General features: G+C 44.5%; 2 protein-coding genes across 2 annotated transcripts in view; both read right to left on the bottom strand.

Annotated features, from left to right (window-relative positions):
• The window catches only part of LOC125561016, a 31,014-nt gene extending 23,333 nt beyond the window's left edge, over positions 1-7,681 (bottom strand). The window contains exons 1-8 of the mRNA XM_048723771.1: positions 7,592-7,681; positions 6,607-6,787; positions 5,903-6,199; positions 4,580-5,052; positions 4,387-4,481; positions 3,873-4,029; positions 3,296-3,362; positions 2,188-2,462 (exon numbers count right to left, since the gene is read on the bottom strand). Coding sequence (XP_048579728.1) covers positions 2,188-2,462; positions 3,296-3,362; positions 3,873-4,029; positions 4,387-4,481; positions 4,580-5,052; positions 5,903-6,199; positions 6,607-6,787; positions 7,592-7,639 — 1,593 coding nt within the window. The 5' untranslated portion in view covers positions 7,640-7,681. The remainder of the gene's footprint in view (positions 1-2,187; positions 2,463-3,295; positions 3,363-3,872; positions 4,030-4,386; positions 4,482-4,579; positions 5,053-5,902; positions 6,200-6,606; positions 6,788-7,591) is intronic.
• A 210-nt stretch (positions 7,682-7,891) lies between these two features.
• LOC116604334 overlaps positions 7,892-13,750 on the bottom strand; it is a 38,415-nt gene continuing 32,556 nt past the window's right edge. The window contains exons 26-29 of the mRNA XM_048721111.1: positions 12,695-12,902; positions 9,553-9,701; positions 8,604-8,903; positions 7,892-8,235 (exon numbers count right to left, since the gene is read on the bottom strand). Coding sequence (XP_048577068.1) covers positions 7,892-8,235; positions 8,604-8,903; positions 9,553-9,701; positions 12,695-12,902 — 1,001 coding nt within the window. The remainder of the gene's footprint in view (positions 8,236-8,603; positions 8,904-9,552; positions 9,702-12,694; positions 12,903-13,750) is intronic.

Genomic DNA, 13,750 nt, shown 5'->3' with positions numbered 1-13,750 from the left:
GGCCGCCTAGAGGGAGCAGAGGTTTAACCCTTACTAATTGGCCGCCAAGAGGAAGCAGAGGTTTAACCCAACTAATTGGCCGCCTAGAAGAAACAGAGGTTTAACCCTTATACTAATTGGCCGCCTAGAGGAAACAGAGGTGTAACCCTTACTAATTGGCCGCCAAGAGTAAACAGAGGTTTAACCCTTACTAGTTGGCCGCCTAGAGGAAACAGAGGTTTAACCCTTACTAATTGGCCGCCTAGAGGAAACAGAGGTTTAACCCTTACTAATTGGCCGCCTAGAAAAAGCAGAAGTTTAACCCTTACTAGTTGGCCGCCCAGAAGAAACAGAGGTTTAACCCTTACTAATTGGCCGCCTAGAGGAAGCAGAGGTTTAACCCTTACTAATTGGCCGCCTAGAGGAAACAGAGGTTTAACCCTTACAAATTGCCCGCCAAGAGGAAACAGAGGTTTAACCCTTACTAATTGGCCACCTAGAGGAAACAGAGGTTTAACCGTTACAAATTGGCCGCCAAGAGGAAACAGAGGTTTAACCCTTACGAATTGGCCGCCTAGAGGAAGCAGAGGTTTAACCCTTACTAATTGGCCGCCAAGAGGAAACAGAGGTTAACCCTTACTACTTGGCCGCCTAGAGGAAGCAGAGGTTTAACCCTTACTAATTGGCCGCCTAGAGGAAACAGAGGTTAACCCTTACTAATTGGCCGCCTAGAGGAAAGGTTAACCCGTACTACTTGGCCGCCTAGAGGAAACAGAGGTTTAACCCTTACGAATTGGCCGCCTAGAGGAAGCAGAGGTTTAACCCTTACTAATTGGCCGCCTAGAGGAAACAGAAGTTTAACCCTTACTAATTGGCCGCCTAGAGGAAACAGAGGTTTAACCCTTACTAATTGGCCGCCTAGAGGAAGCAGAGGTTTAACCCTTACTAATTGTCCGCCTAGAGGAAGCAGAGGTTTAACCCTTACTAATTGGCCACCTAGAGGAAACACAGGTTTTACCCTTATACTAATTGGCCGCCTAGAGGAAACAGAGGTTTAACCCTTACTAATTGGCCGCCTAGAGGGAGCAGAGGTTTAACCCTTACTAATTGGCCGCCTAGAGGAAACAGAGGTTTAACCCTTACTAATTGGCCGCCTAGAGGAAGCAGAGGTTTAACCCTTACTAATTGGCCGCCAAGAGGAAACAGAGGTTTTACCCTTATACTAATTGGCCGCCTAGAGGAAACAGAGGTTTAACCCTTACTAATTGGCCGCCTAGAGGAAGCAGAGGTTTAACCCTTACTAATTGGCCGCCAAGAGGAAACAGAGGTTTTACCCTTATACTAATTGGCCGCCTAGAGGAAACAGAGGTTTAACCCTTACTAATTGGCCGCCTAGAGAAAGCAGAGGTTTAACCCTTACTAATTGGCCGCCAAGAGGAAACAGAGGTTTAACCCTTACTAATTGGCCGCCTAGAGAAAGCAGAGGTTTAACCCTTACTAATTGGCCGCCAAGAGGAAACAGAGGTTTAACCCTTACTAATTGGCCGCCTAGAGGAAACAGAGGTGTAACCCTTACTAATTAGCCGCAAAGAGGAAGCAGAGGTTTAACCCTTACTAATTGGCCGCCAAGAGGAAACAGAGGTTTAACCCTTACTAATTGGCTGGTTACCCAAGGGTTCTCGTTCTCTGGGGTGTACGGGCGGGGAGGGCCACAGAGCATATTCAACGGCACTACTCGAGTGTACTACCGTATAAGCCCCCGGAGAATTTTTGTTTTAGTCTCGCAGGGGGAGGGGAGAGGGATGGGTTTTTTTTCCTGTTTATGACAATAAGTAGTTTATTTGCACCTAATGCCTGGTGCACACTAAGAGACATAACGCATAGGCGCGCGAACTCTTATGTTCGTATGTTAAGCCAGACATAACGACATGGACATAATGACATAAAAGAAGAAAAACATTTTTCTCTTATTTTTGTATGATGACAAATATGTTTGTGATGGTGTTGGAATGACGACAACAACGACAATGCCCCATTTATAACATGATTATGATGTTGATGAAAATTATTATGACAGTGATGATGATGGGGCTAGTTGTATGATATCATGGGGGATTTAGGGGGATTTTTGGGGGATCAAGTTAGCTATCCTGTTGTTGGTATTATGGTTACGAGATGAATAATGATGACGATGTGCGTATCACTTACCTCTTCCACAATTTTCACATATTTCCGAATGCGTGCAAAGATCCGCTCGTTGTGCTTGTGGATGTATTCGTAAAAGCACTTTTTCATTCTTACAGACGTCCCGCCCAAAACAATGCCATAGGCTATCTTCAAGTCCAGAATCCTAACAATTGTCAACTCTGGGTTTTGGAACAATTTCTTTTGGCTGCCAATAGCATATGCGTCAATTAGCGCGCCGTTGTCTTTCTGAGCCATGAGTGCGTTGAATAATTCTTCGAAGTTCTTTGGTTGGACGTCTGGGAAGAACAATAAGGGACGAGGTCAAAACTTGGCCAAGCTACGGATTAAGGGGTAAACCACTACCTTTTTGCTCACGGGGGAGGCATGGCAGCCCTCCTGTAACCTTACGAAGGGGGATTGGGTGAGGGGCTATGAACTAGCACGAATCAGTCGATTTTAATTTTTTCAAAAGTTGGAGAGGAAAGATAAAAATACGCACAAATATTAAACCCGAAGCCTGCCGCTCCTTTTTAGGCCGCTGTCAAAAATTATAAACAGCATTTATATATAAAACAAAACTACATCGGTGAAGGTGACAGTGGAGAAGAGAAAAAAAATTATCCAACCTCTTAAATTCCTTCAAACTCCTTTCCACATTTGCTATATCAAAAGATCCCTTTGGAGTGTGGTATCAATCAACCATTCAAAAGTTATTGTATCTAAAAATACAACGATCTGTTTGCAAGAAAACAAACCATTCAATGGAAGTGTGATAATTTATTAACAAAATTTGTAAAAATAACCTCTCACTTTAGTGAGCCGATAAAAACGTATGCTTTGTAGGACTATGTATTCTTCGCTGGATTTAAAATGAAAATGACAGGTGGCTTAGTGGCGCGATTCTTTTAAAGCAATCATTGTTAGGAATGCGTTAAACATTCTTTTCTTCTTATGATACGTGGTCAACGCGTTAAACATTCTTTTCTTCTAATGATACGTGGTCAACGCCGGTCTCAAAGAGAGCAAAAGGGAGCTTGGTTTAAACTTGGTTAAAACTTCTACGTCAAGAAAGAAAAGAATAAGGGGTTCTCTAGTAGCGAGAAGACGATGGCATTAAAGTGTTGCATACCTGTATTAACTTGTGAATTCAGTCGAATCCCGAGTCGGTATTCAGGTGAGTTATGAATGGCCAGCACCTAGCGGAGAATAATCCACTGTAAGCATGCAGGGTGTGTATGATAAAGACGATGCAGCATTTGAGGACCGAAGAACCAAGAAATAAAAAAATATAGCGTGGTTAAGACTCTGGAACATGAAGTTTCTGAGTAGGATGTCACGTTCCTCGATTCAATTTTGGCCACTCAAATAATTGAGCGCGCGGAATTGCGATGTTGCCTAAAGCATCAGCCATTTGCGCCAGCACTGCTGCACACCATTTTGGGATGGTGCTATAAGGGCTGGTTTCAATATGATCGTACTTGCATTGCACACGATCGTGTACGATTATAAGTAAACCCACCCTGTGATCGTAGTGCTATCATATGGAACCACATTAGCGATCGGTTGCGATGGCAAGGTCAAATTAGCTGTGATCGTATGCGATCATGAACTAGCCTTGAAGTATGACACGATTTCCATTGTTGTTAACCTAGCGTAGCTGTGCCAGCAACGCTGGCTGATATCGGTTTGGTACGGGGCTTACTGACCTTTATACCATATAGTTGTGAGTTGATCTTCATAGTGATCGATGCGACTGCTGATTGCAGACAACCGGAAAGGATACCGAACACAACAATACCCATTAACATCCAAACGATAGTGCACGCCTTGGCGAGGCGAGACCTGGGAACGCGGTCACCGTATCTGCAAGTACATCAACAAATAAGAAAATCTCTCGAGAAATAAAGCGTTGGTGATAATAAAAATCTAGAAAAAAGAAACAAAAAGATTGAATCGCATCATCAAATGCGTGAACTGTACGAAAGAGATGACCACGCCTCCACATAATATCTTCTGCGTTATACTCGGTCACCATCTACATTTCACTTTTTCAAGCGTTTATCATCTACACACTTGGCTTAATTTGGGTCTAAAAGTTTTACTGGACTGAGAGATCAATCTAAATAAATTAGGTTTGTTTGTATCCCTTTAATGCCAAAATGGAAGGAAATGCTTCGATTCGGCTCGTGACGCGATCAAATTAAAATACAGACAACTAACCCAAGCGTCGTCATGGTGATGAACGCCCACCAGCACCCCTCATATGTGCCCTTGATAAAAGACAGCGGAAACTCGTCCATGTTTTGGCGACGGTCCTAAATAAGAGCAATCAATCATAACATCACCACTATCATCATTGAAATCTTGAAAGCGCTTGAAAGTTCAAACGCGTCATGCACCCAGATGGTCTTACCATTATCCAAATAACAAATCCAGCGATGTATGCCATCAGCAGGGTCATGGCCAGGAACGGCAATGTGTTAATCAGGGAATCCACGATTAACTTGTACGGAGGAATATTATGGTCAACACGAACGACATACGCAATCCCCGGTGACTCCACAAGTGCGCGAAAACCAAAGCCAGGCTTGTAGACAGTCTTGTCACGTGTCCCGTAGACCGGGAAGGTGAGATCAACGTGCTCGCTGATTCGATCTATGAGGGCTGTCTCGTTGTCGACCTCGGCAGGACCCGTGTAGTCCCAAGAGGAGTTGAAGTCGACATAGGACGGACCGTGCGTGTTGCAGGTTTCACAGCAAGAGACAGACATCTCGCGGATGACGGAGGCAATGATACCTTCGGGTTCGCCGTTCAGCCCGGATTTGTCGGTGTATGGGACGTACGCGCGCCAGTTAGTGGTCAGACGTTTTCTGCAGCGGCAGGTCTCTAAAAAGAGTATAGGGGCAACTTGAATAACAACAAGAAAAGACCCGTCACTTTGTGAGGATCATAAAAGTACAGAAATTACATTTTCACATCATGTGAAAACCTTGTCTTGTATTCATCTTTATGTGTGTGTGTCTGGTTTGGACAACTCGTTTTACTGTCTTATATGTGATCCTTCTCGAATCCTCGTATTGTCCTATTGAAAATACACGGCTGATGAGTCTCTGTAATGTTTGAGAAGTGATTTGAAATATTTCAAGCTTTGCTGTCAAACTGATCGAAAGTCCTGTACGCGGATTGGTGTAGATTTTAGCGGCGGTGCGAGGAAACAGGCGTTTTGCAAGCTATTTCAATGCTGTTATGCAGATGATTTAAAAATTTATCATTGTGAATTTTGGAAGTGATGGTCTTAACCCGAGAGAGTATTGTTGATCTAAAGAATTGAGGTTAGCGCTCATGACTTAGGTAAACCATAAAATATGCTTTTCTTCCATATCGTTGTTCAATTCATAATTTTCTTTTACTCATAGCAGATGGAATAAGGAATGAGAAACTAGGCTGTAAAAATTATCCTTATCAAAAGTTGTGAGTAAAAAATGAATAGTATAAATAAATACATTCAACATAATTAGTTCTTTTTAATTTGATAGAATTGAAATAATATAAGGAAGAAAAGAGGGGAGTTGGAGAGGAAGATAATCATGAAAGAAGAGAAAAGGAAAGACGGAAACAAGGAAGAAAACAAGAAAGGATGTTGTAGGGAAAGTGATTGTATGAAGGCACAGATTATAAAGGATGAAATATTCAGTATATGAAGGAAGATAAAGGCGCTTTATCGTTTCCTACTGACCAGCATTGAAGTATATCTCTGGACCAATCCCTTTCTTGTTCATAGCAGCCACACTTATTCGATAACTCCCAAATGCCTCGAGGTTTGTGAGGTTCAGAAAGGTGCCAGTGACGTTGATCTCGTGAATCGGCTGGTCCTTGACCGGTTCTTCACCGAGGGATATCAGTTGATATCGCACATTATATCCGAGGATCGGTCCCTGGGGAGTCGAGGGAACCGGAGCCCAACTGATGGGGATACTATCAACGGATTGACGACTTACAGATTTTACAGAACCTGGCACCGCTTCCATGGCTCCTAAGATGAAGCACAATAAGAAACAGTCCCTTCTCACAGTGAACATGTTACTTATGATATAAGTAATCTTGCGCCAGGCGCTTAGCCAGTATTTGTTAAGGTTGGAAAGGGCGTGCATGTATAACATTGGAAAACGTCCAATACTATATTAGGATGTAAAAATCAACACAAGGTTGAACTGGTGTGATTAACGCCTCTGTGAAAAAAATGGGAAACATTCAGTATCTTGTTCCGAAGGGCTAATATGCTAGAAACCACTCTGTTTTCACAGGCGCAACAGTTCAACTTTGCGTAGAATTTTGTACTGTTTCCACCAGGTATTTGAAGACCACCCAGTTTTATTTACAGCTTATCTGTACTCTTTCCAGTTTTACCATCTCCCATACCCTATATCTGCGACACCATACCTTCGATTCCAGAGTTAAGGGTGAGATTAGTGGTAGCCGTTAACCCCCCAAGAAAGGCCACCGTCAATAGTACTGTATAGTCTGTCTTAGGATCGAGTGCGGGCAGCTTGAACGAAGTCGCGTTTGGGCCGAAAAAACGCTCGCGTAGAGAGTAAGGTGATCCCACTGGGTAGTACGCCACCTGGGGACACGAGATGAGAGAGACCGTGAGATCAGTACTATTACGAACCGCAGTTACGTAGAACTAATGCCGTTATTACACGACATCCTCATATAGATATAGAGCTAATAAGGGTCTAAAAACGGCGACGGGCCATGTGGGCAACAACTGCAGAAAACAATGAAATGAAATTCAGAATTCAATAGCAGCAAGTGAAAATGCGTACTGTTTGATAAATGTCACCCTTTTAACACCGAACTACGACGTGAAAACCCCCAACTGGGACGGTCAATTGATTTTGCACTATTCTTATTACGTTCTCTATCGTGGAACTAAGTCCTTAGTTTACTTTTATCTGTCTATGACCAAAATGTTTTGCTTATTCCATTGTAATCAAAGCGGAATTTATCACAAAGCGAGAAAGCGTTTTTTTATATCGTAGTCCTAGCCGTCGTCGTCGTCCTTGCTTAAGGTCCCTAATGATAAAATTGACGCCGTCCGCAATAAGTAGACGTCGAATTGAAAGGCCTGGTTAAACGAGAGGTGGTGAGGATGGTATGGATGGTGGTATTGGTTCTCTTATTATTCATAATAAAACGCTATGTGTAACGTCAAAGATGTTGGCTAGTTATTGTGATAGTGAGGATATGATTTTTATGATGACTAATTCCAATGCAAGTAGTGTTGATGATCATGATGATGGTATGTAAGCGATAATAATTAAGATAATGGGGATGATGAATGGCAATAATGCAAGTAGTAGTGAGAGTGAAGTGTGGGCTGGTGAATGATGGGAGGCAAGGTGTTGTTGATACTATATCATACCGTGTATCCTAGTACTAAACCTTCAGAAGAAACAATGTCCAGTGTCATACTGTTTCCATCCAGACTGAAGCCTGTCACATTAGGGCCCGACAGAACTGGAGAAAAGTGAAAAAACTGTTATTTTATGTCTCCGGCCGATTATCAAACCTTTCAAGACGTGGTGCAATAAAAGCAAATCAAATATAATACCCTATATTCCAAGTCACATCGCCAATTTCTCACCAAACCAGAAGTAAAACGAGAGAACTTGCGGTTTAAACTTTTATTTTTTTCTTACAAAAACGCCAGAAGTAGTTTATATTATAGAACCACGAAAGGATTGTAAAGAATGAAAACAGTCGAAGGCTTACACTTATTTAGTGTGGTCAAGACTATGCTCTCACTCCAGGGCCCTTCACCCATTCTATTGTACGCGAGCAGCGATACATTATAGCTTGTGAGTGTGTAGAGGCCGCTGACCACATGAGAAAGCACGTCCTCGCCAACCAACGAGACATTCATCTGAAAGGTCACATTCCATAATAGGATCTTGTAGCCGAGAATTCGTCCGAACTGCTTGTTCAAGGGAACCGGTTGCCAGGTAACGCTGACGGAACTGGTGCTAATACCGCTGCCACCAATACTCGTGGGCGCTGCTCCTGGTCCTTGAGAAAAAGCAAGGAGTTATTTTATTTTTATTTTATTTTATTAGCTTCGCCACAATAGGCGGGGTAGCCGCAACAGCATGGCCATTTACTCCATTTACTACAGAAGAAATTTACCAGATGGCACTGAATTCAACCGTTAATCCCTGGTTTATCTAACTTTTTGTTTTACATAAGGGGAGTAAGTAAACATCATTTCCACAAAAAAATGCACCCTTATCACATCGCTAAGAGAAGATATAAACCAGGATTGCAAACCTCTTGATGTTTTTGGCGGAAACAAGTGAAATTTACTTTATATTCTGGTCAGGTATATCAGCTGTAGCCTCCTCCCATTTTCCAAATGCCATAGGATATACGGGGCTTACTGATCTCGCTGGTATTAATGCTCATCATTGTAGACACTTCTCCTGTGCCGGGAGCCGTGAAGCCAGCAACAGACACGAGGTATCCCGTGTAGGGCGTCAGATTCAGCAGCTGCACGGCCAAAGAGCTGCGGTCCACAGTCACCAGGCGGGGAGTCGAGTTACCGGTGTGCGACTCCTGGTAGAACACGTGGTACCCTAGTAGATCACCATTGGTGTTTTGCTCAGGGATAGGTTGCCAGGTGACATTGATGGACGTATCGTTGGCTGTCAAGGTCACGTTGAGTGGAGGACTACTGGGAACTAGAGGAAGTAATGCATATAACGAGAAGATTCATAAGATTTATTTTTAAATAATGTTTGTTCGTTTTTGAACGGTTTTGGAAATTCAGATATTGACATCGATGATCTAAAGATATGATAAACGATGTACATGAGACATGCTTCTTATATTTCTCAAAATATAAATATTCTGTTTGTGCGACCAAAATAAGACAGCAGTAGTAACGCAAAACAGCGATATAAAATACGTAGTGATGATGGCGACATCATGTGAGATGCAATTAAGTGACGGCGATCACGGGCGCTAGGATAGTCCCAGTCTTTAAATTATTTGTATTTGAAAATTTTAGTCAGATTTGAAAATTTTAGTCAGATTTAAACGTTTGAATTTTCATAAAAAACTATTGATATGAAAAGTTCTAGATGCACACACAATTATTGCGTTTCGACGTGTCACACCCTTAAGAAAACGTGAAAGGTATAAGATTCTGATTGAAATCCAAATGTTCAAATACAGATAGTTTAAAGACTTGGACTATCCAAGTGCCCGCGCGATAATGATATTATAAAGTGATGATGATTGTGATATGAACAAGCATTGTTGTTTTATTGTGAAAGATGACTACGATGCAGACGATAATGCGAACGACAGACCGTTAGGCAATCTCACCGTCTTCATTTGTCGTCGCGTTTATTGCTACGAATTCACCGTCAGCCACGGTGAAGGCGAGGATTCTGATTGTGTACATGGTGTAAGGCTGTAAGCCATCAAGTACTAGCGTCATTTGGCCACAGCAAGGCGTCACCGCACGCCGTCTCCTGTCAAATAAAAGACCGGAACACGTCGAAACGCAATATTATACCTTTCACGTTTTCTTAAGGGCGTGACAAGTACACGCCCTTACACACACACACACACACACACACACACACTGCACCACACAAGCTGTACCTAGGGACCACCAGCACAGTGAGACATACACTAACACACTGCACCACACAAGCTATACCTAGGGACCACCTGCACAATGAACCATGTACTAACACACTTCACCACACAAGCTGTACCTAGGGACCACCTGCACAGTGAGCCATGTACTAACACACTGCACCACACAAGCTGTACCAAGGGACCACCAGCACAGTGGGACATACACTAACACACTGCACCACACAAGCTGTACCTAGGGACCACCTGCACAATGAACCATGTACTAACACACTGCACCACACAAGCTGTACCTAGGGACCACCTGCACAGTGAGCCATGTACCAACACACTGCACCACACAAGCTGTACCTAGGGACCACCTGCACAGTTAGCCATGTACCAACACACTGCACCACACAAGCTGTACCTAGGGACCACCTGCACAGTGAGCCATGTACCAACACACTGCACCACACAAGCTGTACCTAGGGACCACCTGCACAGTTAGCCATGTACTAACACACTGCACCACACAAGCTGTACCTAGGGACCACCTGCACAATGAACCATGTACTAACACACTTCACCACACAAGCTGTACCTAGGGACCACCTGCACAGTTAGCCATGCACTAACACACTGCAACACACAAGCTGTACCTAGGGACCACCTGCACAGTTAGCCATGCACTAACACACTGCAACACACAAGCTGTACCTAGGGACCCCCTGCACAGTGAGCCATGCACTAACACACTGCACCACACAAGCTGTACCTAGGGACCCCCTGCACAGTGAGCCATGTACCAACACACTGCACCACACAAGCTGTACCTAGGGACCACCTGCACAGTTAGCCATGTACTAACACACTGCACCACACAAGCTGTACCTAGAGACCACCTGCACAATGAACCATGTACTAACACACTTCACCACACAAGCTGTACCTAGGGACCCCCTGCACAGTGAGCCATGCACTAACACACTGCACCACACAAGCTGTACCTAGGGACCCCCTGCACAGTGAGCCATGTACTAACACACTGCACCACACAAGCTGTACCTAGGGACCACCTGCACAGTGAGCCATGTACCAACACACTGCACCACACAAGCTGTACCTAGGGACCACCTGCACAGTTAGCCATGTACTAACACACTGCAACACACAAGCTGTACCTAGGGACCCCCTGCACAGTGAGCCATGTACCAACACACTGCACCACACAAGCTGTACCTAGGGACCACCTGCACAGTTAGCCATGTACTAACACACTGCAACACACAAGCTGTACCTAGGGACCCCCTGCACAGTGAGCCATGTACCAACACACTGCACCACACAAGCTGTACCTAGGGACCACCTGCACAGTTAGCCATGTACTAACACACTGCAACACACAAGCTGTACCTAGGGACCACCTGCACAGTTAGCCATGCACTAACACACTTAACCACACAAGCTGTACCAAGGGAAGACCTGCACAGTCAGCCATACTCTAACACACTGCACCACACAAGCTGTACCTAGGGACCACCTGCACAGTTAGCCATGCACTAACACACTGCAACACACAAGCTGTACCTAGGGACCCCCTGCACAGTGAGCCATGCACTAACACACTGCACCACACAAGCTGTACCTAGGGACCACCTGCACAGTTAGCCATGCACTAACACACTGCAACACACAAGCTATACCTAGGGACCACCTGCACAGTTAGCCATGTACTAACACACTGCAACACACAAGCTGTACCTAGGGACCACCTGCACAGTTAGCCATGCACTAACACACTTAACCACACAAGCTGTACCAAGGGAAGACCTGCACAGTCAGCCATACTCTAACACACTGCACCACACAAGCTGTACCTAGGGACCACCTGCACAGTTAGCCATGCACTAACACACTGCAACACACAAGCTGTACCTAGGGACCCCCTGCACAGTGAGCCATGTACTAACACACTGCACCACACAAGCTGTACCTAGGGACCCCCTGCACAGTGAGCCATGCACTAACACACTGCACCACACAAGCTGTACCTAGGGACCACCTGCACAGTTAGCCATGCACTAACACACTGCAACACACAAGCTATACCTAGGGACCACCTGCACAGTTAGCCATGTACTAACACACTGCAACACACAAGCTGTACCTAGGGACCACCTGCACAGTTAGCCATGCACTAACACACTTAACCACACAAGCTGTACCAAGGGAAGACCTGCACAGTCAGCCATACTCTAACACACTGCACCACACAAGCTGTACCTAGGGACCACCTGCACAGTTAGCCATGCACTAACACACTGCAACACACAAGCTGTACCTAGGGACCCCCTGCACAGTGAGTCATGCACCAACACACTGCACCACACAAGCTGTACCTAGGGACCACCTGCACAGTGAGCCATGCACCAACACACTGCACCACACAAGCTGTACCTAGGGGCCACCTGCACAGTGAGCCATGCACCAACACACTGCACCACACAAGCTGTACCTAGGGACCCCCTGCACAGTGAGCCATGCACTAACACACTGCACCACACAAGCTGTACCTAGGGACCACCTGCACAGTTAGCCATGCACTAACACACTGCAACACACAAGCTATACCTAGGGACCACCTGCACAGTTAGCCATGCACTAACACACTGCAACACACAAGCTATACCTAGGGACCACCTGCACAGTTAGCCATGTACTAACACACTGCAACACACAAGCTGTACCTAGGAACCCCCTGCACAGTTAGCCATGTACTAACACACTGCACCACACAAGCTGTACCTAGGGACCACCTGCACAGTGATGCATAAATAACTACACCATAAGCCACTAATGCATTGCAACACACAAGCTTTACCTGCGGGTTGACACCTGATCTTCAGCTTGAGATGTGGGGACAGTCATGTTGTGCACCACAGGATTGGATTCAAATGTTTTCTGCCAAAATACGCGGTAACCCTGAAGAATGCCGTTGAGGTAGAACTCGTCTGGGGGACTCCATGTCAGTGTTAAAGTGGTTGAGCTACTGTTTTTAGCTGTCACATTCCTAGGTGGTTTACTTGGTGCTACACAAAAAAAAAAGATAAAAACCGTGTATCAAAACCAGTAAATGAATACAATGGGACATTTATCGGAACCTTGCAAAGGGTTGATCGAACAGAGGTTTCTTTTTGTTTATTCAAGTATGAACTTTGTACTTAACGATTTTGCCTAAGACTCTATGGCATCTGACTCTCCTCCACTTTCAATACCGCCGCCGATCAAAGCCTATTTACAGCTGTTTACGCAAACAGGTCAAAAAACCCTTCTAGTCATCCTACCTATGTAGTTATGAGGGGGATGAAAAAAGTGTGGACAAAGATCATATGAATAAAAAAACATGCACAGCCATGTTTTAGTTTTTTTAGATTTTGCCTAAGATTCTATGGCATCTGACTCTCCTCCACATTCAATACTGGCGCGGATCAAAGCCTATTTACAGCTTTTTACGCAAACAGGTCAAGATACTAAGCGTTAGTACGTTAACTAAATTACATTCTGTTAATTTTAATGTGTCCAGCGCTTTTTTTCGTAAAAAGGTTAGAATGTTTCCTGGATCCGTGCTTACAATAGAATCCTAGTAATAACTCAATTTTGTGGAAGTAAGACAAGAATCAGTTTGGGTTAGCGGGGCACCCACCTGCTTTATTTTAACAGTTATCATAAACAAAATAGCACTTCACCTATTTATACGTCATGGCACTCAATAAGATTGCGCAGTGCCTTTCACCACTGGGCTTCGGGTTCGATCACCTGTTCCGACATGAGGCCAAAATAAAGCCAAAAAAAAACCATACCCAAATAACGTAAGATGAGTGGCAAAAAAATAGGGCAACAAGAATTGCATCGAGCGTCAATGCGTCTCGACCATTCA

This window comes from Nematostella vectensis, chromosome 2, assembly GCF_932526225.1.
Source record: "Nematostella vectensis chromosome 2, jaNemVect1.1, whole genome shotgun sequence".
NCBI classification, from domain to species: domain Eukaryota; kingdom Metazoa; phylum Cnidaria; class Anthozoa; order Actiniaria; family Edwardsiidae; genus Nematostella; species Nematostella vectensis.
This window is presented reverse-complemented; position numbering and strand designations above follow the sequence as displayed.